Source organism: Chelmon rostratus, chromosome 5 (genome assembly GCF_017976325.1).
Source record: "Chelmon rostratus isolate fCheRos1 chromosome 5, fCheRos1.pri, whole genome shotgun sequence".
Lineage (NCBI taxonomy): Eukaryota > Metazoa > Chordata > Actinopteri > Chaetodontiformes > Chaetodontidae > Chelmon > Chelmon rostratus.
In genome coordinates, this window is record NC_055662.1 from 25,915,091 (window position 1) to 25,940,922 (window position 25,832).

Consider the following 25,832-nt stretch of genomic DNA (forward strand, 5'->3'; position numbering starts at 1 on the left):
ACATCTGATATGATGAAACTTTCTGCTGAGTTGGACTTTGAGAGACAACTATTGAAGTGGTCTAAAAGCATCTGTGGACGTGACGTCGACAGCAATGACAACCTGTGTTTTTAGTTAAAAACTTTCCCTGATGATGAACCGTTTAAAGCCAGAGATAAGCGCACAGATTTGTGTTTGAATACTGAATGATCTCAGTGCACAACCTGAACACAAATGAGCTGATTTTTGATTTAATCTAATCTACCACGAAAGCTGCATGCAGGCCAGCCGCCAGTTAGTGTTGGTTTAACACAAAGCTGGCCTCTCTTATGGAGCTGACAGCAGAAAAATCTCTCTGATAAACTGTCAGTCCCTAATTAAGGTCAAGGGTTCATACTGATGAAGAACGCAACTCAAATTCCTCCCCAAACAAACACGCAGCACAACACCAGAGGAAATTGTTGAACCTTTATCATATGGGACAAGTCTGAGTGATCGTTCTAATCTGTGATGCAATGTTTACACATGTACGTTACATCTGTGCTGTCGTGCTTCAGACAGAGTGGAAACAAAAGCTGACAGCAGACGCGAGACATCTTGCATCGAGTTCGCCTGACATGGAAAATTCATTGAAAACAGCCGCAGCGTAAAAACCTGCTTGCGTGCTGTCAACTTCACGTGACAAAAGAGAAAACATCAAATCTCAAAGCTCGTCGGTCCACTCTGTCCTCTGTCCCCAAATTATGTCGCTTACGATGTGCACCGGCGCACCTTTCCTGCAGCCTGCCCACGTTTCCTGAGGATTAGATGGTGTCTAATATTTTCCAAGATAGCTCACTCCATTCGTGCATGTGACATAATGCAGCATATGAACATCTGGAATTAGTTAGCTGTGCTGTGCATACTCTTTTCTCTTTTTTTCCTCCCATCACAGGGAGTGAGTGAGGTGCTCTGAGCCTTTTGCAAATGCATCAGTTCTTTACCTTACTGTAAAAGAAAACAGAGTAAAATGTACCTGCAGCAAGTTAGCGAATGTTGTAATGTATTAACTCGCTGTAGAATAACGTGGGATGTGGGAGACATTCTGCAGAGTTTGAGAAAGGAGGAGCACCTTGTGATAAAAAGTGACTTAGGGAAACACGAGAGACAACCCATTAAAGTCTTAACAGGCCTTTGATGAAAGCTTCAGAGAGCGAAGCAGAGCTCAGTGGCTGTTTTCGCATCGTCAGCGAGTAAATCACAGCGCTTTACAGGTCAGTAACTGTATGTGAAGACAAATACAGGAAGACAAACGGCCCAACTTAATACACTTAAACTGTTTACTTTCAATTTGAATGAAACAAACATACATGTCTACATACTGTATTGGTGGAAAGTTACATACAGCCTTATCAGTTATGTCATGACATTTATATAAGACTCTTTGCTTAAGGATGAGCATGTGATGTGCATTCTGCTGAGACACTTCTGATCACCATCAAAGAACAGCTTCATATGAACCTTTTATTTAACTGAGTGACCCATGAAACAATGCAATGTCCCAGAGGTCATTTTGTTGGAGTTGATGAAACTGGCATACTGGCCCAGGTCGGTTTACTGCGGGAGCGCTGTCACAAATACATATAGTAGACTAGTCTTTCTTCCTGACGCACACACACTCACACACACACACAGATATCTGAACACACATGGTTATATCAAATGATTATTTACACATATTGCTAGAGGCCGGGGGCGGATGAGCGAGACGATGTGCAAAGCTTTTCCCTGACTCTGACATGTTTTTGTCCACATTTTGTCCACAGCTGTCGCTGCGATTGCAGTCATCTCGGTCAGGTCAGTCACAGTAATAAGGCTAATTTAGTGTCTAAACCCCAATTTAGTGTTTTCTCTGGTGTGCACAAAAACTAGGCCAGCTATGACTCGCTTCAGTCTGGTTTCATACAGAAGTCAAAAGTTCAGATACATTGCATCGCTGTTTCAATACACTTTCTGTACATGTGTTTACCAGAAAATATCTAACCGCAAAAAATGAAAACTCAGAAAATGTGATCTACTTGATGCTAAAAGTACAAATAAAAAATATGTTGTATAAAACAAGGTAGAAACGTTATAAAAAGAACAAAATGCTGACTCAAACGCTACTGCATGCAATTGCTCAACAAGAGTACAAAAACGGGGCTTTTCAGATTCGTCCAGATCTGCTGTGTGTGGAACATTTGCAATACGAGTCTTTTGTCTCTGATCGGGAAAAGATACGACTGTTGCAGATGCACGTACTTTAGTGTCATGATCGTTTCGAACACATCTGTGCTCCTTGTTGAGGGCCTTCATACAGAGGCGTTAGCACTGCTCGGTCCTCTGCTTGGCCGGGATTCATCCAATCTTGTGAGCTCATGGAGGGGACAACAGGGCCTGAGGCAGCTCTGAGGACCACGGAGGCGAATGTTTTTGAGCCGGCCCGCATGACCTCATTTGTAGGGAATGTCTGTGTAATTCAAGCATCAGAGCAATTGCACTGTCGGGCTAAATGTGTACAAAAGTCAGTGTAGACAAATAGCTGGAAACAAGTCCTCACTGCTCCACTTCACAGGGCAGAAAGGCCTCGGCCCACCGAGCGCCGCACGAGGCACTTGCGTGTCCTCGCTTGCAGGTACAATCAAGGATGGTCATGTGCTGATTGCTGGGGGGGGGCTCTGAGTTGCCTTTTTAAATCCTGTTAAACTCTCTCCTGCCTGCTCTACAGGCCAGGGCGAGGCGGCGGGCGGGCAGGTGGAGGGGCCCGTCCCGGAGGAGGTCCCTGCGGTGGAGGAGGCAGGGAGCAGGTGGGGGAGGCAGAGGGCGGAGGGGTGGGCGGGAGCGCCGGCGGGGCAGGTATGTGCAGGGTCGGGGGAAGAGCTCGGTTTGGAGGTGGCGTGTAGGGGGGAGGCGTGAGGGGAGGGGAGGGACTGTTAGAGGTGGGAGGAGGTGTCGGAGGCAGCAGTGGAAGGTTGGAGGTGGAGAATGATGGAGACGATGGAGGGCTGCCGGGGGTCGGTGGGAGGGTGCCCTTTGGTGGAGGTGGAGGGTTGTAGATGGGAGACGGTTGGTGGTTGTAGTGTGGGTAGTGAGGAGGTGGAGACTTGATGCGAGTGAAGTTCATGCATCTGCCCTGAAATTTGAAAACAGAGCAGATTTTAGAGGATGAAGATAAACAACGCAGCACATTGCATTGTGGGATTGTTAGCAGAAAGTGGTGAGCAGGCAGTGAACTTCCTGTTCATACATACAACACCTCATGGAGAATGAAAGGCTCAGATGAAACAGCAGGCAGCCCGGTAGCTAAACGCACTCATGACTAGCTTCTTGGCTAGCAACCTAGCTGAAGCTAACTTCGCTCATAAACTACAACAGTCAAGATACGTAGCGTTAATCATCTACACGCAGTCTGGCATACTGCTGCAGCTCCACTACATAAACTCTTTTAACAGCAGCTAAAAAAAATGTATCTAACAAGCTAATGCTAGCAAAGTTAGCTAGCTAGCTAAATGAGTGAGTAGTCATGAGGAAAAGGAATCAAGTCTTTATCTGTTTTGTCAATTTTGCTTTTTTTAACCAACAAATTAGAGGTTGAATGAAAAGTAAGTTTAACATTAACACTCTATTTTAGTGATTCAAGGATCATTTATTTGTGCATTGGGGGGCAGCCGTGGCCTAGAGGTTGGAGAAGCGGCTTGTGACCGGAGGGTCGCCAGTTCTATTCACCGGACTGCAGAGAAACTTGGGTGTGGTGGAGTATTCACTCCCCCCCTCCCTTAGCCGGCTGATGTGCCCTTGAGCAAGGCCCCCTAATATGCTCCCCGGGCGCCTGATGCGGCAGCCCACTGCTCCTGTGTGTCTCACTGCATGTTGCATGTGCATGTGTGTGTTTCAGTAAATCAGCGATGGGTGAAATGCAGAGACTAATTTCCCGGTTTGGGATTACTAGAGTGAAAAAAATTAAAATTAAATTCTATTTTCTGATAAACTTGTGCGACACTTTCGTGGCTCCGTATGTTAGCAGTCATAGAGCAGAAAAATGTTTATCGAACTAACAAACTACACTTGGCTTAAAAACTCAGAGCAAAGCTGATGCAACTGTTTTGAGACGTTTTCTGAAATGTCCAGTTGGACCATCTCGAGTGTGGTTCGCCTTCTGACGACTGTGATGACTACGACATTTCTCCACTGCTGTGTTTGGTTCTCATTACGCCTCTTTGGTCTGATCTATTAGTTTGGTAGTCTGCAGTTGGAAAATGACATCCTTGCTTCAAAGACTTTGCTTTCTAAACCTAATTTCTTTGACAAAACGCACGACTTCCCGGCTTTGACAGCTGAATTAGCCCAACATATAAAATTGTCCCTTGTTGCTTTCTCTGATTACAGCTGATGGTGCCGTGACTCCCGTGTTCGTGTTTTAACGCCCACAAACCTCCATATATGCTGGAATTGCCTATCGCAGCTTTAGTTTAGGGCAGTTATGTGTATTCTCTGCTCAGCTGGACAGAACGGCCTGTCACCGCTCTCCCCCGGTCCAAACCAAAGTGAGGTCATGCAAAAGAGACGATCATATTCCAGAAACAAGCTACGCCCCGGGAGCAGCTGCACTGAGGGGATCAGCGAGCTTCAGTGGACTGATAAGGGATGACAGTGCCGCCTGGTGCCTCTCATTTACCAGCGGGGCGACATGACCTCCAGGCAAAATGTTGCATGTACACATATACAGCAGGGATGGAGAGATAAACTTTTTCCTTTTGTGCCCGAGCCACTGTGGAAGTCTTAATGTCTCTTAGACCATGCACTGCATTGTAGGTTCAGCGAGCCTTCAAAGTTTTTTTTATGATTAGGTTTTTAACCGGCTGCATTGTGCCGTGTGTTTGATTCCTTCGCTAATTCCTAAAAACACACAGCAGTGGTTAGAGCTCAGAAACATATGACACGTTACAGGAACCTGACTCTCAGGCAGGCCCCCTCCCTCCCACCACTGCCTTCGTTTAGGGGAAGTTATAAAAGCAAAGCTTTGACAAGACACTCTTAATTGCAACCAGAACAAGCTTGTTTACTGCAAATCATGAAGGATGCGAGAGCCGAGCTTTTTTTTTCCAGTGCACTAATGAAGAGCTTTATAGTGTGGAGGGCTCGCTCGTACACTTCTAATTACACAGTTGTGTGCTAGCTGTACTTACTGTACTGGAAAAAAAGCAGGCAATGTGACCCTCTGCTATTGTTTGACTGTGAGCAAGTCAGGCTTAAAGACTGCTTCACCTTCAAGGCTGATTAGTTTCCAATTGGCCCCAGGGGCCTCATTAATAAAAATGTTCTTAGATTTATACTTGAAGTAAGTCTTAAGATCATTTCCGCTGTTGGAAAACTGCTTCCAGGGTGAACACACACGTGCAGAGAGAGAAAACTGGCCTTTCTGGCTTGCAACGACAGATTGTGCTTCTTTGTTTACTATGGCGGAGGCGGGTGATGCCCTTGCCATGGTAGGATCGTACGTCTACTTGCAGATAACCTACCGGTAATCGCCTTTTTACAGGCTTCTGATTGGCCAACATGGCGTTGGGGTTTGGGTTATATCTCTGCCTGTTGGTTTTCATGCTCTTGACAGCACTTCAGTTGTGTTTCTGCTTTTTCATATAGGTGGAGATGTCTTTTAAGACAGGACTTGTGTGAACAGGAAAAAACACTGTTTTAAGAAATACCCGTGCACATGTGGACTAGGTATAAATAAATAGGTTCCAAGAGTCCCATCTGTAACATACAAAGCTTTGATCTGTAAATCTGAAATCAACTGAAAGTAGCAGCACCTGCCTCGTGATTTCTCCGTATGTAATGTCAGCCATGGACCAAAAAAGAAAAGCAAGTTTTTTGCCTCACACATTCCTTTTTCATCATCTAATCCAATGCACAAGGGCATGGTATGCTTCAGCAAGTGGTCAGCTCTGAAGTATACGGTATATACTTTTTACACACTATATACTCATAGTCTCTGCGGAGTGCTTTGCTCTCGCTGTCCAGGACTGCGGTGTTTTGCTAGAGTCTCAGTCTGCTGCATTAGGGTCTCATCATGTCGACACAGGGTCTGCTTGTTGCTGCAGACTTTGTTGTTGCAGGCTGTGACGGGCTTGCCGGAGGCGTTCATACGCCTCCAGTGACTGTGGGACTCACTTTGTCAGCCTCTTCATGAGATGGAAAACTCCTTTTTCAATAGTTGTTTCATGTAAGTCCTTGCTTTTACTTGCTTTCCTTCACGAGTTTACTTTCTGAATGTTTTTGAGCCACATCAAAGACAAATTTCACTTTGCAACGGACAATAAACTGTTTCTACTTGTGACCTAAAAGGATGTTGAAGAAATCTCTGCAGGGTTAATTATGATGATGATCAGTCATCATAATTAACATCTGATGATCAGATGTAGTTTTTCTTTATGCTGCATACGTTAGTACAGCACTGTCCAAATACACCTGCTGTGGAGATTTCATCACCTGAAGGTGAAGGTTTTTATGCAGCCTATCTATCTATCTATAGCTGTTTTACACTTTTAATGTCAATAATTGTGTCTGCTTGTTGGAGAATGTTTAATAAGTGTTTAGTCGCATTATTCTGCAGCTGTAAAATACATTTCTTGACGCTTTCTGTTTGAACTGTATTTTAACTAAACCACTAAATGTCCTGACAGCAGATTAAATCCTGTTCTGATTCTCAATCACAGATTTTACAGGCTGAATTTGAGACTGATTTCACTACAAATAGTTAATAATTTTGTATTTGCAGGATCTACAGTGGTTTAAATATGATATATATATACTGTGTGTGTGTGTGTGTGTGTAACTGTGGTTTAGCACTGTGGCTTTAATATCTGACTTTCTGCTGGTGAGATGTGTCGACAGCTGGTCCATAAAACGCTTTAAAATAAACTGTCAGACTTCTTAATAACTCTATGATTATAAGAAATTCAACTTGTTGCAACACATCACATGTCACTTGCAGCTACAGGAAATGATGCTTGAACTGAGGGAAATATTTATTATTTTGATGGCAGCACCATCAGATCAGATGGAAATAATTTATTGCATTTATTGCATAATTTGACATACATTTCTGCCTGACGTACTGAAATTGGTATCTTCACCACAAGTCTCAAATAAATCGTGTTTTTCCCTGGAAACTGAGCCCCTGTTATTCCTTCTCTGCATGTGTTGCTATGGGTGGAAACAGCAGCACTTGATGGTGATGATGATGATGGCATTCCTAAATCGTGGCCACGTGAGAATTGTTTCATCCTCCTATTTAACAAAACTATACTATATATATACTGTATGTACTGTATATAAGTCTTGAGTGTCAAAACAGTTGTGTGCCACCATATAGAGCTTTATGACAATAAAGCTATCTACTGCAGACTATAGACTAGACTATATACTGCACAAAGGCGTGTGTTTAACAGCAGACACGGTTTAATATGCTATAAATGACACAAAATAAAGTAACCTTGACTACAAATTATACTAAATACTTGTTAAACTGTAGAACGGAAAACACTGAGGAGTAAACATAAAAGTTTCTGCATTTTTTTTTTTTTTTTTGAATTTTGATGCTAATTTCTGCTCTTAGATCAACATTTCTTACTCAGGGAAAGATGCAGCATTACATAAACTCCTGCGGGTGAGGCACTGTCATATACAGACTTCCCTCAGACTCATTTTTCAACACTTGTAGATCCCACAGTCTCAGACTACATGTTAGCTGCCAACAGCAGAGGTCATCGCGCTGTTATCCCCCCCACTACAGCTGGCCTTTGAGGAATTACATTTGCCCTTCGTAACGACTTCTCCAGACGTCTTTACATCGCAGCGCGCTGCTGCCAGACGCTGCAGTCTAAATCCCAACTCACCACAAGTTCTCCCATGAGTCTCTCTGTGCACACTTCATTGCTCGCAGCTGGTTCATTCTCTCAGCATTTTCAGATACAAAAGAATCTTCTTCTTTGCCAAAGGGGAATGCACAGCCAAGGCCTTACGTCAGCTGGTAAAATACAGTCTGACTGACGGTGCTGATGAAGTTTAATGCCTACCTGTGCAGCTGTGAGGTACTCTTACCTTGTCGCCTGGGTGAGGTCTCATTACAGACACACGGTCATAGCCTTTTCTTAAAAGCACCCACAGTGCGTCCAGTTTGCTCTGTGAAAACACAGACAGGAGTCACACTTTGAAACCATTCCACTAATGAGAAACTACACTTGTTGTTAAGGAAAAAACAATGGCTTTTTTTTTTCTAAAGCTCGATCAGGTGTCTGGTATCTCTCCTGGGGACACAAATACACAGTTCCCACACTGTGCACCTAATCCTGCAGCCATTTGAAATGAAATTGTTTCAGTCCATTGTGAACTGACTCGTCATAGTTTTTAAACAGCAAATACTTTAAGGATAAGGGCAGAAAATGCAGCTGTTTTTCTTCACAAAACTGCTGGCTGTGCAGCCCTGCTCCCTGGAGGTCAGTCCAACGGGAGTCTGGTTTCTATTAACAATCCCCCGCTGACTGAGGATACGGAACGACTCCTTTAACCCCATGCTGGCCCTGGAGGAAGGGACTGTGTGCCAGTAGTCACCTAAGCATTACTACCTTAACACACCTCATGCTATTTTCACTACGACATTTTAACAAAGCTGTAACTGACGTATCCACGGCCAGATTAGCATGCAATAATTTGTAACAGATGTTGTGCTTCATGCAGTACACATGCAAACAGCTGAAGAAAGCACGTCCCAGCAGAGCTTTTAAACGATCGTGAATGGTTTTATTAATTAAATATAAGCTATATTCACAGACTTGTTGGACAAATATCTCACGAATCCTACATCATTTCTCATTTTTTCTAATGTTGAACTGAAAATTCCTACTTGCTTGCACTTTTAGTTGATCTGCATCTGCAGTCCAAACACATTCCCCAGACAGTTTTTTGCTTCTGTTGGTGCTATACCTTGATGGGTGAGTACCACTTGCGCGGCCCCGGGGGTTTGTGCATGCCGTTGTTGAGAACCCGCATGGGCGGCGGCATGTACTCCTGCTCTGGCATCTTCACTTTGGCATTTTTGGCCTTTTCCAGCTTTGCTCCTTCTTCAGTGGAGCCTTTCTCGCCCCAGCGAACCTAATAATGGCGATAATGGAGAGGCAGAGAGCCACATGCTGCATTTAAAGCTTTACACTACTGGCAAATGTTGAAAAAGATGGTCAGGAGCGTATATCTGTAAGGCTTCAAATTCATAAATGAGATGTTCCTTTGATGCACTTAAAGGTTTTAGTGTTGTTTGAACTTTCTGAAAGTGCTGTGGTCTTCAGTGATCCAAAGGTCCTTCATTAGAAGGCTGCTTTCAAGCCCCTCATCCTCGTTAATTAGCACAAAAGACAGGTTAGAGATTTACTTGATCTCACCTCCATCCTTTTGATTCCCCCAACTCCTCTTCCTCCGTAGTAGGAGGCATCAACAGTCGGCCATTTCTTCTTGGGGGCTTCAAAGTCTTCATCATCCTGTGGGAGCGCAACAGGAAGTAGGTTTTATTGTGATATATTTATTAATGAGCCATTTAACCAGCTACAGTTAAGGGACAATAAAAGGGTGAATTAACCTTTTATTGTTTCTACATAAATGAACACGTTGGAGCTACCTGGCATAAATGTCTTCTCACCGGTCACCAGGCAAGTAAATAGCTCCCCACTCCAAACCCAACCCTAATATTTGTCCCCTCTGTGCTGGCTGTAAGATCAGAGGAAATTGCAAAGCCCACTGGCCAAACTTGTGATGTTTCAGGCCTTTAATACACCCTGTCTGACTCATAATCTACCAGGATGTCAGACAGAGGAAGCCATAATCGAGGCTGAAAGTTGTCTTTGAGGGCCACGGTTGTCACTGGAGTCTGTTTTTGAGATAAATCCACCAATTAAACCTAATTTTCAGTTTAACTGGTGCAAATAAATGCAGCCCGACGTTTCCTGCAGTTGCATGTCGGCTTGCTGTTATTGCATTGTGATTTCGGGCAGTCAAAATGTATTTTACTAGCATGAATTTGCTGATCAAAGCCATGAGAAATAACCTTATTAGTGCGTTTAATTTCACATCATATTCCATGAAGATCCAAAAGAAGTCCAGAGGAAGCGATTTGAAAAACATGAAGTCTTGAAAACAAAACTGTCCTCTTTGAAACAGGAGAGGGGGAAAAAAACAGTAAAAGTCAGGATTTCATTGTTATTTGAAGAGGGCGTTAACACACATCATATTTGATGATTTACTCAACAAGTGAATCAGAGTTTTATGTCAGGGAGCGAGTGAATGATGCCGCATGGCCAAATAAACTACAACAATTACACAACCTAAACACTGGCAACAGTCTGAAACTTAAATAACAAGCTTTTTTTTTTTTCTTTTTTTAGGGTCATAAGAAGCAGATCAGGCGGAGGCAGTGCAGCCCATACCGAACTCTCCTCCACAGCCGGCGGCGGGGGTTCATGGATGATCTGTGAGGAGGGGGAAAAAAAGATGCCATGAGAGGAGAAGTGCGGAAGGTGACAACACAAAAGTCACAAACTCGCGCATCGAAATGGCTTTTTTATATAATCCGCACGTCACAGCGATGTGTTCTCTGTGTGCAACAAGGAGGTTACACAACAACACATGGCTGAGGAATTGTTTTTTCCTCTGAGTCTCTACTACTTTACAAGAGCAATGCACTGACCTAGAAATCTGCTATCCAGATTTTCTGGCCTGAAGTTGTTGATTAGGAGAAAGGAAGAGTAACAGGCTCATAAATACTGTATTATTTGCTCTTACATTCTGTATGGAGCGATGTTATCCATAAAATTTTATAGTATTTATGCTTTTTGTTTTTCCTTTTTATCTGATAATGCCTTTTTATCAATGTAGTTCTATTTTCAGAGTGTGTTGTACAGCTGCTGCGCTGCTGCACACAGACAGACTTTAGTTTGTGTCTTGTGTCTTTTCTCGTACGTATGTCACCACACGAGCTGCCGCTGTGCTTTTTCACCAGCGTAATAACGACAGCTTTTCTACATTAAATCCACTTGGCAAATTAAGCGATGCTGATTCTTATTTGTCATTTTCCTCCATGCTTCTCCAGATCCTGGAACACGAAGCCATTCCCCATGGTAACCCAGCATCGCTTTCCTAAACACACTCGCTGCACAGACCTGAATTCGCAACTTAATGGACAAGAACAGAAAAAGCGAAGGGAGGGACAGCCATGTTGTAAAAGCTGACATCTCCCTCTGGCAATCCTCAGCTTTCCTGTTTCCAGCGCTGGAAACATTGGAGTGGATTTTGAAGAGACAATACGCTCTTCATTTGAGGGGAGAAATAGAGATTTTGACAGAGTGGCTGGTAACAGGAGAGTCTGCTGAAAGGTTGTGATGCTGGCAGTTTGATCACTGCCTAAATAATGGCACATACAGTAGGTGTTTTTCCTTTTTTTGCTGTAGCCAGAGCAGATTAGTCTCTTTCTTCCTAATTTCTGGTGACGTATCTTGCTTCAAAAACCTTCAACTCTGAAACAGCCTCTTTGAGCTTTTGCTTCCATGCCACTAGCTGGACATTACTCAGCCCCTTTACTGATGGAAGAGTTTGCTGATCTGAGTCTGATTACACTCAGGACGTGTTGAGAAGTAGGACTCAGAAGTCACCTGCTGTGACCTCTGGAAAAACAAATCATTTCACCAGCAGCATAATTACTTCAACACACGTCCACCCGGTGGCCTTGACCTCTTCTGGTTGTGGACTACATTCAGCTGCAGGGATCCAAAAGAGCCATACGCCCTTATTGACTCATAGACCCTGACCTTCTCGCCATGGGAATGTTGTTTGGGGCTAATAAGGTGCCTTAGGGGTTGCTAGCCAGACGAGACGGGCCTGGAAAAGACATTTCTCTCTAACTTATTGTCCGCAAGCATTATCGCTGCATTCCAGAAGTGTTTGAAGCCATCTACAGTTTTGAAGAGAGCGAACCAGAAGCTATCTGTAACGCAGCATGTGTGCATGCTATTATTGCACGAGTGTTTTAGAGAGCTCACCACAGTGCAGCAGAGAGGCCAGAACCACCAGAGGAGAGCCAAGACCAGGAGCAGCATCAGGATGAGCAGAGCGATGGCCAGGATGGTCCCATCAGACTGTGACAGAGACAGACACGTCAACACACGCTGTCTGAATGTGTCGAGCACTAAAAGAGATATAAACCACTTCTCCAGGCTTAATGCTTTGTGCAGGAAAGAGGCTCTTTTGGTTTTATCATCCTTTGAATCAGTGTTTAAAGACTGCAATTCTGCTGATGCTGGAATGCTTTAATTAATCTGCATCCATCACTTAGACATCTTAAGTTTTTATTGCACTGCTTGGACTGGTTTGCTATCTGTTAGTGCTAGCCTGTGATTTTTACAGCTGGAACGCACCATCACCCAGATCAGTACAGTTCTGAAGCTAAATGCCGGTACATTAGACTGTACTCACACAGCCCACAGTGGTAATGGTGACCGAGCTGGAGATGAAACTGAGACCCTCGTTCATACTGACATAAAGGTTTGCTGCCCTGGAAGAGAAAAAGAAAAATGTCTCGGCTGCTGTGGATGAAACCCCACATTTACTGAATTGAAATAAATTGCAGGACTTACATCCCCTCATCTTGAAGCACTGGTGCAGGGCAGAGGAGATACGTATCTTCCACAACCAAAGGCTTCACCACTAGAGAAGAAGAGGGACAGAGTCATTCCAGTCCTGTGTTGTGGTAACAGTCAGTAGTTTTCACTGACATACAATCAAACTCTTCCAAACAGGAGGTTTTATGAACTGAATCACCTTTCAGATAAAGTCACAGTTTGACCTGATTACAGTGAGATTATTGACTGAATAACATCACAAGACTTTGTTTCAATTCAGTAAGAGAGGAGGAACCATGCACATGTCCACAGAAGTTACATGATGTCACATCTTTCACTGCGAGTCCATTAACAGACTGTCTGAGAGGAGCGTTTCTTCAAAACAAGAGCTTTGTTGTCTGCTGTCTGAAGACATCTGTATCCCTCTTAGAAACACCAACTATTTCACCCCAGCTTTTGTTTTTCAGGCAAATCTAGGTCCTCTCCCCGTCCAGCTGGCTTTTAGGAACCCGGCTCCAACAAGCATCGTCGCCCAAGCCTGTCTGTTTATCCTGGCAGGAGGAGAGCATACCGCAGAACTGAGGAAATCAACAGACCCGCATGGGTCGCGGCTGCTCCTCTCTAGAAACACCATGCAGGACAGAGGGGATGGGGGAGCGACGCTGCCAAAAACAGCCCAGCGCCAATACAAACTGGCCCAGATTTGGTCCCACTCAGAGTTCATCTCTGCACCCACCTTGCACTCAGGATGGCCTCACCATATCAAAACATGACGAAAAGGACTGAGAGCCACAGAAAGGACGAATCACAGCAAAGTCCTGTAAAGAGCTGATGGGACCTGATTCTGCACATTTCCACTGTTTCACTCCCTTGAGGAGAAAGATGCAGGGAGTCCATATCCTGACCTTTTATTGGACTATTTGCCCCCAAATGTAGAGGTCATGTTTTACTGTGCCCAGAGTTCAACTTTATGCAGTCAATTATTTGGAACAATGCTTAAGATGACGGTAGATGTAACATTATAATATCTGAGAGGCTACTGACTTGGCTGCACTGTCTGGTCAAAGGTCAGATTACAGATGATTACAGCGAAACAGCAGCATCTTTGAGCTGTTGAAGAAATTTACTTAAAGTATTTCAATTTGGCAGATTGTACTTAAAAATTGTACTTAGGAAGGAATAATTCAACGATTGGGGAAACACGCTAATTCGCTTTGGATGCTACTGTACAGTAAATATGAAGCTCCAGCCTGGAGATGGTTAGCCTAGCATAGCATAACAACTGGAAACGGCGAGCCTGGCTCGGACCAAAGGTAACGAAATCTGCAGACAGCATTTCTGAAGTTCAGAAATAGTTCATGTTATATCTCGTTTGTTTAATCTGTACAAGAAAAGAAGTCTAACAGCAAAAAATTTTGTTCTTTTTCATGTTGCCATGTGCCAAACTATTTCCCGGTCAGGAGCAGGAACTTCCTGGAGTTTTGTCCTGACAGCAGACAGAAAGTAAAACAAACTGATTCATTTGTTCTTTGTGCACATTAAAAAAATGAGATATGATAACTTGTTACTTAATGAGCTTTACAGGTGTTGGTAGGCAGATTTTGTTACCTTTGCAAAGAACTAAACTAGCTGTTTCCCCATGTTTTCAGTCTTCATGCTAAGCTAAGCTACCCAGCTGGCTTTCTGACTCTGGGCAAGAAAGGGTTTTTCCCAAAAAGTCAAGCTATTTCTTTAAAGCCTTGTCTGCCATCATTCACCCACTTCAATAACGTCCATGGCACCATAGCTGCAACATCTGTCACCGAAACAATGGATAGCTCAGGACTGGACCTGCCAAACCCCACGCCGCCTGCCTGTATTTGCTGCTACTTTTTCCTGGAGACAGACACTCAAACACTGGTTCATCTGCTCAACACATGCAGGTACATGTTGCTGCTTTCCTTTTTGCCGTTTCACCATATCTGGGAAGTATGCAGAGGGCTGGAGCGTGGGAGTCAGCGAGGGCAAGTAAAGATGCATTAGAGAGAAGAGAAATGTTTTTTCTTTTAGCTGATCACATATCGATCTCCAGGCGAGCAAACTGTGGCCTAATCATTTTCATTTTGAGTTAACCCCCGATGTGAAGTAAGCAAGCTCCAGAGGATTGTGTATAAACGATATAGAGAAGTGAATATATTTGGAGGAGTATACAAGTATTATGGGATAAACATAAGGAGATGATTTTAGTCAAATTATTTCCATGTCCGCTGTTTGTCTGCCGGAAATTAGATGTTGTATCACACAGAAAAATGTTATGATTCTGAGAAAATGTTAATGCTTGACTGATACTTGGAAAACATTTTTTTTTTTTAACTTTGTTGCAAGAGTTTGATTTAAAGAGCGAGATGCCAGTGCTGAATGTTGGTCACCAAAGCAATGGCCATTAAAGTGAAGAAAACAGTCTCTCTGGGGGGTTGCTAATAAGTCCTGCATGTGTGCTATCATGCATATGATATGCAGTATATACATGAGGAAGCAGAAAATATGGTTAATCATCATGCACCGTGGTGCTAAACACGAAAACAATGGCACAGAAGAAACCTCAGAGAGAGTTGACAGCAGGACATTTTCCAATAAGACATTCCTCTATCAGAGAATATGGAAGATGATGAATTCCAGCGGAGCGATTGAGACATGGAGACGCACTGACACGAGCTCCGACATGCCATCAGGTCAGAGTGGAAACCACCGCTTCTCCTTCAGAGGAGCACACATTTTGTTTGTACCTCAGTGCTGGGAATATCTCGCTTTGTAATTAAACCAGCACCTCCCGCAGCGACTGTGGGATGCCTGGTAGGAAGTGGTTTTAACAACTATTACAGTAGGCCACCAGTAAAGGCAGTGGGGAAACTGGTTGCATCCCAGAGGCCTTTTCTTCCTTCTGCCTCGTGTGTGGTACTCCTTCTCCTTTATCTCTTGTTTCTGGTTCCTTTCCAGGCTGTAAAATTACCCGACCTGTTGTTTAAAACGAAGAGCCATGATACCAGTAACACCAGCATGGCTGCGTGTTTGATCGCAGAGGACTCCAGCTGGGCGGCTGACTGAAGCTCGACTCGCTGTAATTTCGGTGGATATCACCAAGGCCTGCACGCTCATCTGTTTATTCCAGCTGTTTTTATTGTAAATGAACTGAGCGATCAGCTTTGATGCTTTGACTCAATGTGTGCTCAGTTAAAACACTTGTGTGATAAACCAGTGCACAGGCCACATGTTCACTATTAATTAGTTGTTCACTAGCACGCATATTAGCCGCATATTGCGTCTTTATCAGTCATTATAAAGCATTTATTAATGCCTTATTTTGGGGTTTAGGGTTATTTAGATAGTAATTAATGTTCTTAGTTGCAGAAAATGCTTTATAATGATAATTAATAATTAATAAAGAGCCAGTATGCTGCTCATATGTATGCTAATAAGCAGCCTGTTAATGGTGAATATGTGTACCTTGATATAAAGTGTTAGCAGTGTGTGTAGTGAATCGGGGACAGTGAGGAGATGCTCAGTGATGTTTCACTCACTCTTCGTCACGGTGTCGTTGATGCGGAAGCTGCACAGGACCTTATCGACGTTGCGGGCGTGGAGGAAGCCATTTCCTCTCACCACCACTTGGAAGGACTCTGAGTGAGGGGAGGAGAAACGCAAACTCGATCATTTAAAATCAGTTTTACCATATGAAGAAAAGCTGTTTGCAAAGAGTGCTGCTAAAAGAAAAAAGTGCTTTCTGGTGCTCTTCATTTTTTAGATCTGAATAGTTTAGAATTGGCAAATATGTCTGAGGCACTCAAGAGGATAGTGAATTAAAAAGCCGTTCATAATGCATGTCTCTTGATTTAAAATACAGGTGATGAAGGTACGCATAGGCGTGTGTTTACCTGTGTTAGGTTAAGCTTTTTAATTCTCTTTATTCCTGTGTGCCTCAGCCTTTTTATTATTATAAATCTGACTGAGGCTTTAAAGCAACCCCCAAATGTCTCATCATGTTATGTGACAGGTAGAGACGAAACACATGCCACAATAAAACTGTGTTGCAATTACCAAAGCAGTGCTATGAATGAAACAATAGCATTGCTTATGTTGCCAGCCTTTGTTGGCATAAAGTCATTATCAGCTCTAATGTTCCATTTGGAGTCCTCGAGAAGCCCCCGGCCCATTTAATATTGTTTTATTAAAGTGATTCTTTATGACAGAAAATTATGAGTTTCTGTTTGGGGCGCAGGAGTCCAGCTGTAAAACACTGTTAAATACAAAGGGGTTTTTTTATCTGCTATAAATCTGTGATTGATGGTGACAGTATGCAGCATTATCCCTCTAAAATATTCTGTCGTAATCTGTTCAGTTATTGAAGTTTTAAAGCTCTTTGTTCGTAAAACATCCAGCAGTTCGGCCTCTCTGGGCTCCAACTGACCCAAAACCGAGATAACGTCACTGTACGTGGGATAATATACTGTTCATTTCTTTGTCTGTACACGACTTTTAGGTAAAGATTTGCTCATTTATGAAATAACTTGTTATGTAACGATGTTTTTATGGTGATTTTTAAAGGGAAGGATAAGCATTTCATTACTTTTCTAAATATCAGGTTTTAATAAGGTCAGAAAAAAATACTGAAAATAAATTTCCCAATAATTGTTAGTTTTAGAGGAACAGCTGGAAGCCAGTGTCAGCAAGGGTTAAATCACGTAAGGTCAGCTACGATGCGCTACTGTCTGAGTTCATTCATCGAGTGGCCTGACGAGGACGAACGGGAGGTAAACCTTACCTCCTGCGCAGATACTCGAGGGCTCTGCCGCCAGGATCTCGATGCAAGACTTCTTCAGGATCTGCAGAGACGAGCAGAAGGACATTACGAGGCTCACCAGTGCAACACTTTTCAGCAGCCGGCCAAAAAATATCAGATGTTGGAGCGTTCTTAAAAGCACAATCAAGGAGGCTTTAAAAACAGTCTCTGCTTACAGCTTCATTACCATTTGAGGAAAATCTTTTGGTGCCGTCACTCGGTTGCACTGTCTCTTTCAGACTGTAGTAATCTCTTCTCTTTTAAACCGAATGACTGTTTCTGGGCTTTGAGCTTTATTCTTATTTGAGCTCTGCAGATGCATCTCTATTAGCTGCTCTTTAGGAACATACAAACTGTGACCCTGAAGACCAAAGAAGACTGATTCATGACCCGGTGCCCCCGCTCACATGAATAAGAAGCAACAGCTTTTGGTTTGCTGCTAATCTGCTCCAGACGACAGTCAGCTGCGAGACCTCCGGCTCTGCTCGGCAAACCTCGTATCCCAGTGACAGCAGGCCTTTCACGACAAACTGTTTTTCATTTCTCGCCAGCTAGAATGTACAAAAATTTAAGGCACCACTGAGGTGGGTCTTGAGAGATACAGCACGCACTTTGATCGTGTTTGGCCACACGTCAGCTGTGATGATCAAAAGCAGGAAAGTCACAGTCGCAGCAGGTTTTCCTGGAATTCTTTCCCTGGCCGGGCTCCATGGATGGAATAACGCACTATGTTGTGCTTTAAAACTATTTTGTCTTGTTTCCCATGTGCTATTTGATCAGCGTGTTGATGGATTAAAGAAGAAGTGATGGGGGAGATTTCATGAAGTCCATGCGAGCGAGGTGATATCCTGTGTGCCGATAAACTCAACATGAGAGCGCCTCGAAGGTGTTTGTGGGCAGAACTGAGATGCTTACCGAGTCGATGACCCCCTGCAAGGCCTCAAATCCGTCGTTTACAGGGAAGACATGGTCCTTACTGTCAGCAATCTTTGCCAGCTAGAGAGGAAAACAAGTTGTTGCAATCAAACGTCACAAGTGCTCATTCATCCATCCAAGAGAATTAGTTAAGCTTACAACACAGCTGATTACAGGAGTGGCTCATAGGAACACAGTCAACAATATCGCCATATTCCCTTGGTTTGGAGGACGAACTAAAACAGCTTTAACGCTACATAATGGAGGAAAAGGGCTTCTTGACTCATACTGTGATTGTTAGGCCACCAAACACTTGGATAGTTCTGTATAAACTGTTTAGAGTCGTTTGATGTAAATCTCGTGTCCTCGCTGGAACTTTTAAGCCACATTTACTTCAGTCTGCTGGGAAGAGAGTTGACGAGGTGTCATTTTAAGTAATGTAAAGCACTTCATAACTGCTTAAAAACACTGGTGTCGGTGTTTTTTTAAATAATAGCTTGATTTACGAAGCTTTGCATTTACAAGCTCACTGTGTGTTTCACTCCCTGAAGCTTAGACGCCATGTGACATTAACACTAAAAACACACACACACACAAAAAACAAACCTGTGTCTCATTGAAGTCCTTCACCCCCACGCAGTAAACTGAGGCACCCAGGCTTCGGGAGCGGTTGGCCTGTCAGATATGCACAGATTCACAGCAAAAACAGGAAGAAGCTCAGCACCTGGGTTCAATTACACCTCTGCATTTCATAACACCATCCAAAGCACAGTCAAAAAAGGCTCATGTTTGTCTGGCTGCTAATAAGATTTTACAAGAAGTTGGGCAACACCATGTTCCTGGTGAAGAGATTCAGATTAAGACTGTGCTGTCCAAGTGAGAGATTTACGTCTCGATAATGTTATTCAGACGTCATCTAACAAAAGAAATGTCACACAGATGCCTGAATGTCAAACAAAACACACAAGCCTTTATTTCTAAGTAACAATGCCTGTGGATTTCTGTGTTGACACAAAATGACAACCTAAAGCAGCCCGCAGCTGTCAAGAGAGACATATCCAGCTACTGGAAACGTCAGCCCCAGTTCATCCCCGCAGTCAGCACGTGTCTAGGGGCACTCAAAGCTGATTGAGGCCTCAGGCTTTTGTACACCTTCACCTGTAGCGCCTGAATAGTCTGAGGAGCAAATAAAACATTAGATCCCAGCGCAGATGTGATGGGACGTATAAATCTGACAGACGCTCTGACCCCATTTTTGCAGCCTAGAGAAAGAGGATCAAAGTGGTGATGTATAGCGTGGTGGTGTTTGATCTGGTCCGTCACAAGCTCAGTCACACGTTTCATCTGGTTGCAATTTGTGTGGCCCATTTAACCTCTCTTCATCTCGCTCACCTCCCTCTCAGCGTAGTAGAAAAGATCCTCGTGCAGCTCTCCGTCTGTGAGAGCGATGATAACGCTGGCAGTGCGATAACCTGCAGACAGAAAGAACTGGTCACCCCTGCTGCAATTTCACTCTAATCTTATCACCCACTGCACAAAACCACACAGCGCTGTTAAGACTGCTGCCACTTTGTGATAATGCAAACTCTAAAAGGCTTTTCTGATAGCTCACATTATAATTTATTGTTATTGGAATTGCACAATTTTGATTTGTGCCTCTATTAAGAAATGAACATACTAATTCTGAGCTGTCATTAAGTCAAGGAGCAAATCCAAACTGCAGATAAGTTTGTCACTAGTGACTAAACTGATATAAAGTCCACTCAGAAACCTTCATTCAGGGAAACATATTTGATTAAGCCGTGAGCAGGTTGTCTAATCTGAATCATATGTAAGCCTGAAGCCATAAAAACATCCAGTTTTCAAAAACAGAGCAGAGCTCCCCAACCTTAAAAATCACTTCACGACCCCTCAGAAGTATCTTGTGACTCTCTTCGATGATCCCATGCTTACGAACCACTGACTTCATGCAAAGACCCACAGAAAAAACTGGCTTACAAATAATTTACCATGTAAGAAAAGTAATACACACCTTCAGTGTTTCCATAGTATATCTGCTCGCTGGCCTGTGAAAAAAGAAGAGCTGGTTTGAATCAGCTGACTCTCTATGGTAGCATGCAGTGAATACAGGAACATAATAGCCATTTAGCTCTCTGGACCGGGCGGTGTGTGTTTTGGTGCCAGAGCACACATAAAGCAGATGGCATCCCGGAGCTGGACACACAGAGGCTGCTCACCCTGAGGATGCCCTCATGCATGAAGGTGTCTCCCCCGGGACGTACCCTCTGGAGCTCCTCCAGACCTTTGCGAATGCGTTCCCTGAGCAGACGTACAGAAGACGAGGTGAGCCACATTGTTGATAATCTAATCAAATTGAAAATATTTATTTTGTCAGGTTCATTTGTGAACATTCTTCTGACTAATGCCAGACACTGGGAGGCGTGGTAACAGGATAATAGTTTCCATAAGGGCAGCATTTGCAGAAAATATCAGCAATGTGTTGCAGATGAATGAATTGAAACAGTATTGGTGCAAATTGGCTTGAGAAACTGTCACGCAGATAGACAGGAAATGAGCCTTTTGTAGGATAAGATATGAGTGAAACAGTGAAAAGACTTTGTGGCTGCTGAGGAAAGATTAGACGCACAAGCTGCCCACAATGTGTCAAAGACTACACGATGAAGTAGTTGTCCAGACCGACGACAGTATGGACAGATCACAGTGAAGGAAAGTATCTGTCTGGAATCTTCTCTTGGTCATAAAAAGAGGGAATTAAATGTGTGTGACCTGTCCAAATCTGGTATTACACTCACTCCTTTCAGCTGGATGATAAAAAAAAGGAAAGGATTAAAAGCGGTTTTGAGGGGATCTGCACCCACCTGTCTTCTGTCAGGCTCATTAAGATCCTTCCCTCAGTGGAAAACACAATGAAGGACATTCGCAACTGTGGACTGAGGCAAGGAGAGAAAAATATTCTCTGTTAGATCAGTAATCATTTCTTGTTGCATGTTTTCCCACAGACACTCGATGAAACAATTGTGTTTTTTTTTCGTTTACCTTATGAATTTATGAGCTAGATGTTCAACAAAGTGGTAGATTTCGGTCCAGTGATTCTGTACACTCCCAGATCTGAGAAGAGAAAAGCCGAATGAATGTGAGGATGTCTTGTCTGCTGCTGTGCATCTGGACCTTTTGCTGTACTAGAACTGAAACAATGGATCCCAGAAGAGGCAAAAATGACTACAAATAGTGCACCTCTCTGCATTCATTTAGGATCTCTTTGTAATCATTTTGTATCTCTTTGTTGCCATTTTGCACCACTTTGTGGTTGTTTTGGGTCTTGTTGTAGCATTTTTGTGCCTCTCTGTAGTCATTTTGTGCCTTTTTGTGGTAGTTTTGTGTCTCTTCGTAGTTGCTTGTGTCTCCTTGTGGTTGTTTAGTGTTATTTTTCATCACTTTATGGTTTTGCACCTCTTCATAGTCATTTTGAACCGTCATTGTAGTAGTTTTGCATCTAAACTTTTCATTTTGCATCTCTGCCCTGACCTCTTGCGCCCCCGGGCTTGTGCCCAGTAGGTCAGTAATCCATCCATGGAACAGACTTCTACAGTGAAAAGGAGAACAGAGAGAGCCTGAAGAACAGCTTTGCATGAGTAAATGTTTTGGGCAGCACAGCTGGTTTACTCCGAGAAGTAGCAATGATGTTGTACTCCTCAGATTATTGTTAACGTCTTTTTAATGCACCTGCAATTATACCAGTGTTTCTGGAGTCAGATGAATGTACGCTCATTAAGCCTTCATGCAACCTTCTCTGTGATCACAACTTGGTCCATGTTTATCGTCTTGCACTCTATTCCCTCTTTGCTAATGAACTCAAAACTAAGCTGGTGTCATTCACATTTTTACTTGATGTTTACTGGAACACAAAGTTTTCTGTGTCCTGATCTGTTGTTGGGAAATTAGGAGCAGAGTTATCTATCATCTAATCTAATTATCAAAAGATATCAATACACAGTTGCATCAAGTTAATAAAGAACAGTTTCGAGCTTGCATGTTTCATTGTTGATGCTTATCAAAATGTCTTTCATTGAAATTGTGTTTTTATAACCCCACACCCCCCTCCATCATTCCTTAAAACACCTATGTTTCCATTGTTACCATGACACAAGTCCCAGCACAAACAGCCCAGCCAACAGGCTGAAACACTGGAACATCTGGACATAATGGAGAAAGGGCAGTGCAGCCATGGAGGAGAGAGAAGAGAGGAGAAGAGACGTGAGATCGGGCAAGAGGACAGTGAGGGCAGGTGGAGGACGTCACTGCTGAAAAGCAGCGGAGCAAAGATCCCACCTGGAGCGATGACAATAAGAGAAAAGCAAAAGGAACAGCTAGTGCCGTGAACCGATGCCCGACAATAAATGCTGTCACATCACACATGCAATATAAATGTGTCGTTAAAACATGGCGCACGCTAACAATTACTCTCTATTACACGCAACTGCCTTATTTCCCCTCAGAGAAACAGCAGCGTGCCTGGAGTTGGCAATGACATGTTGTAGGACAACTGGAAAATCCATCACCATCTCTGGAGGGAGAGCGAGAGGGCAGCGGTAGACTGCAAGCCTCGTCTTCCAGATTAGGACAATGAGTTGAATGATAAATGTTGTTGACCTAGTTGGCAAACATTTTGGTTTGCTCAAAAAAAAAGTAATAAAAACAAGTAGTTTCAGTCAACTTCGCAAAACACAAATGTCATTAGGTAAGTACTCTGCTACAGTCCAAAGGAAACAGCCTGGGTAAGTTAGCTGTCAGTGCCAGAGGAGCTGTGCGCACATTTATCGACAGTATAAAGCACGAGTATACAGTATAAAGTGAGGAAAGCTCAGGTAAACACTACTCATGTGTGACGCTGACCCGTTCTGAGGACCTTAAACCGTTTTCACATGACTGGCTTTGCTAACGACACTGCCCAATTCCTATTTGTCTAAATTTGAAGAGCCTGGAAATGAAAGTCTTACTTAACAAATGCATCACACATATCCTCCAAACAACTGCAAAAAAAATCCTCAGAAATTAAAAGAACCGTATCATGCTTCATCAAAACGTTCCTGATACGATCGAGTAAATATTCAATTTGGTGTCTTTGATCAGGTGCCCATGTTGGCCGAAGGGAAACACAGAGATCACTGAAAACCAGGTTAGATAAACATGGAAATTGTTTCTAAATCAAGACCAATGTATCCAAAAGACTTTGCAGGAAGTCCAAACATCCTGTGCCCTACTTGAGATGCACTGACTATGCTCGAACTCGAAGAAGATGAGAGAGGCTGCAGATAATTTATGCACTTGCTGGCCAGCAATTCTGGATAAAAGCTGCCCGCACGGTGTATGTTATGGTAATGGAGATGAACACCAAACACAACAGTCAGCTACAGCACTTATTGTCTGTGCAGCCTGTGGCAGACTGATGAATGGGGTGACACCTAACACAGAGCTAATCATTACCAGCTGTAGACGTAAGCCAAGCTGAAACGTACAAACCAACTCCAAAAAGGGTGAAGGCTGTGATTTCCCTAATAAAACAGAATGGGATAACTTGCTAATCCTTTTTGACGTATACTCAACTGAAAACAGCACAAAGAAAATATATTTAATGCTTGACCTCATCAGCTGCATTGATTTTTATAACTATGTGCTTATTCTGAATTTGATGCAGCAACATGTCTCACATAAGTTGGAACAGGAGCAACAAAAGACTGGAAAGATGTGGAGCACTCCAAAAACACCTGTTTGGAACATTCCACAGGTAAACAGGTTGATTGGTGACAGGTGATAGCATCATGATTGGGTATGAAATGAGCATCCTGGAAAGGCTCAGTGGTTCACAAGCGAGGATGGAGCGAGGTTCGCCTCTTTGTGAACACATGGTTGGGTAAAGGTGATTACGACATGGACTAGATCAAGGCCTATCAGAGCAATGCATCACAATTCCATCCATCCGTTTTCCTGCATGACATGACACCAGGAGGCGTAATGCTAACAGAATGGAGATGACATCATGAAACATTTTGGCAGACCGTAATGGGAGAAGCACAAGAACAACATAAAATAATGCAAATTCACTTTATGCATTGATATGCTTTGATCATAATGCATGAGGTCATATGTCATTATACCTGTATTAAGGCCATCGGCAGACAGGCGAAATATTCAAATCAAGCTCAGTCACTGGACTGGACATAAACACAATGCAAGAATACAAAACACCTAATTAAGAAAGAATATATTGTTTAAATGTTTCTCATAGACTTTAATATAAATGGGTTTCACTTGTCAGCATGAACCATCCAGCTAGTCCATCCACTCTAAGTGTGTCTGGTAATGTGTGTCAGGTAACTCACTTGTCCAAAACAAAGTAAAGATCAAAGCCTCCAAAGCATGAGGACGACCCAGCCTGCCTCCTGTCCTGGTTCGGTCCAGCGTTACCAGCAGCAAGAACAACCAGCGCAGCACCAATCACCACAGGAAACCAGGAGCTTCTACTCCAGCACAAAGGCATTATTCCAGCTGAAGGAAACCTCATACAGATGAGATGATAAATAAAACCAACTTCAATAAAAATGTTGGTTCAAAAAAATGTTGCAGAGTTAATCCTCCTTGCAGATTCTCCTCTCAATCGTCCACATGTGTCTTCAGCATCGGAACAAAGCAATAATCCAAAGGAGAGCAGTGAGTGTAAGTCAGAGGGTGAAGTGGAGGGGAGAGAGAAAGCATGAGTGCTGTGGGTCTCACTGTTGTTGGGACTGTCTCATCCCTGGGTCCAAAACAGTGTGCACAAAGATGAGAAGAGGTCCACAACCTCCCACTCCTGCTGCTTTTTCTTAATGACAAGGCTATGCAACGGAGAGATCCACAGACTCTGGATGTCTAACTTTTTGCAAAACTCCTTGTATTTTCAGCTCTCTTTCTCTCTCTCTCTCTCTCTCTCTCTCTCTCTCTCTCTCTCTCTCTGGAAAGGAAGAGAGTGATGCAGACACAATGGTGAAAACACCAGGATCTGCTGGCTTGTGCTGCCACCTGGTGGTCATATTGGCTGGTGGCTGCTTTTCAACCACTGGACCACAATAAATATAAACTCAGTGACCTCGGAATACCGTGAAAATACGTCCCAGAGCAAAACACAATGGAGAACTGTGTCAAAGTGCTGCTGACTCATTTCTAGTTTCAACTTTTAGGCTGTTAGCTTGCTGTGGGGTTGTGTTGGATTACACTGAGGGATGTTTCTGAAGTATTGATCACTTCTATGTGCAGACACGGGGAACAGAATATTGGAAACACAAAAACAAGATGAACTATTGCTCTTTAGTTCCTTTAAGGGCAAAGTATGTAATTTCTGTCATCGTGGGTCTCTGCTTATGTTTTAAAATGGGAGAGTAAACTTG

The 25,832-nt window shown here is 43.3% G+C and overlaps 1 protein-coding gene across 1 annotated transcript; it reads right to left on the reverse strand.

The window, feature by feature from the left end:
• Positions 1 to 1,336: 1,336 nt before the first annotated feature.
• LOC121606502 (anthrax toxin receptor 1-like) lies at positions 1,337 to 25,295 on the reverse strand. The gene is made up of 18 exons (XM_041936847.1): positions 24,792 to 25,295; positions 21,448 to 21,519; positions 21,270 to 21,341; positions 20,628 to 20,709; positions 20,423 to 20,456; positions 19,783 to 19,862; positions 18,997 to 19,065; positions 18,391 to 18,471; positions 17,458 to 17,518; positions 16,217 to 16,315; positions 12,675 to 12,744; positions 12,514 to 12,592; positions 12,081 to 12,176; positions 10,473 to 10,514; positions 9,435 to 9,530; positions 8,983 to 9,150; positions 8,101 to 8,181; positions 1,337 to 3,130 (listed from the first exon to the last, which is right to left on the reverse strand). Exons 1-18 carry the CDS (start codon positions 24,971 to 24,973, stop codon positions 2,720 to 2,722), a joined length of 1,875 nt encoding a protein of 624 aa, XP_041792781.1. The 5' UTR covers positions 24,974 to 25,295; the 3' UTR covers positions 1,337 to 2,719.
• Between the last annotated feature and the right edge of the window lie 537 nt (positions 25,296 to 25,832).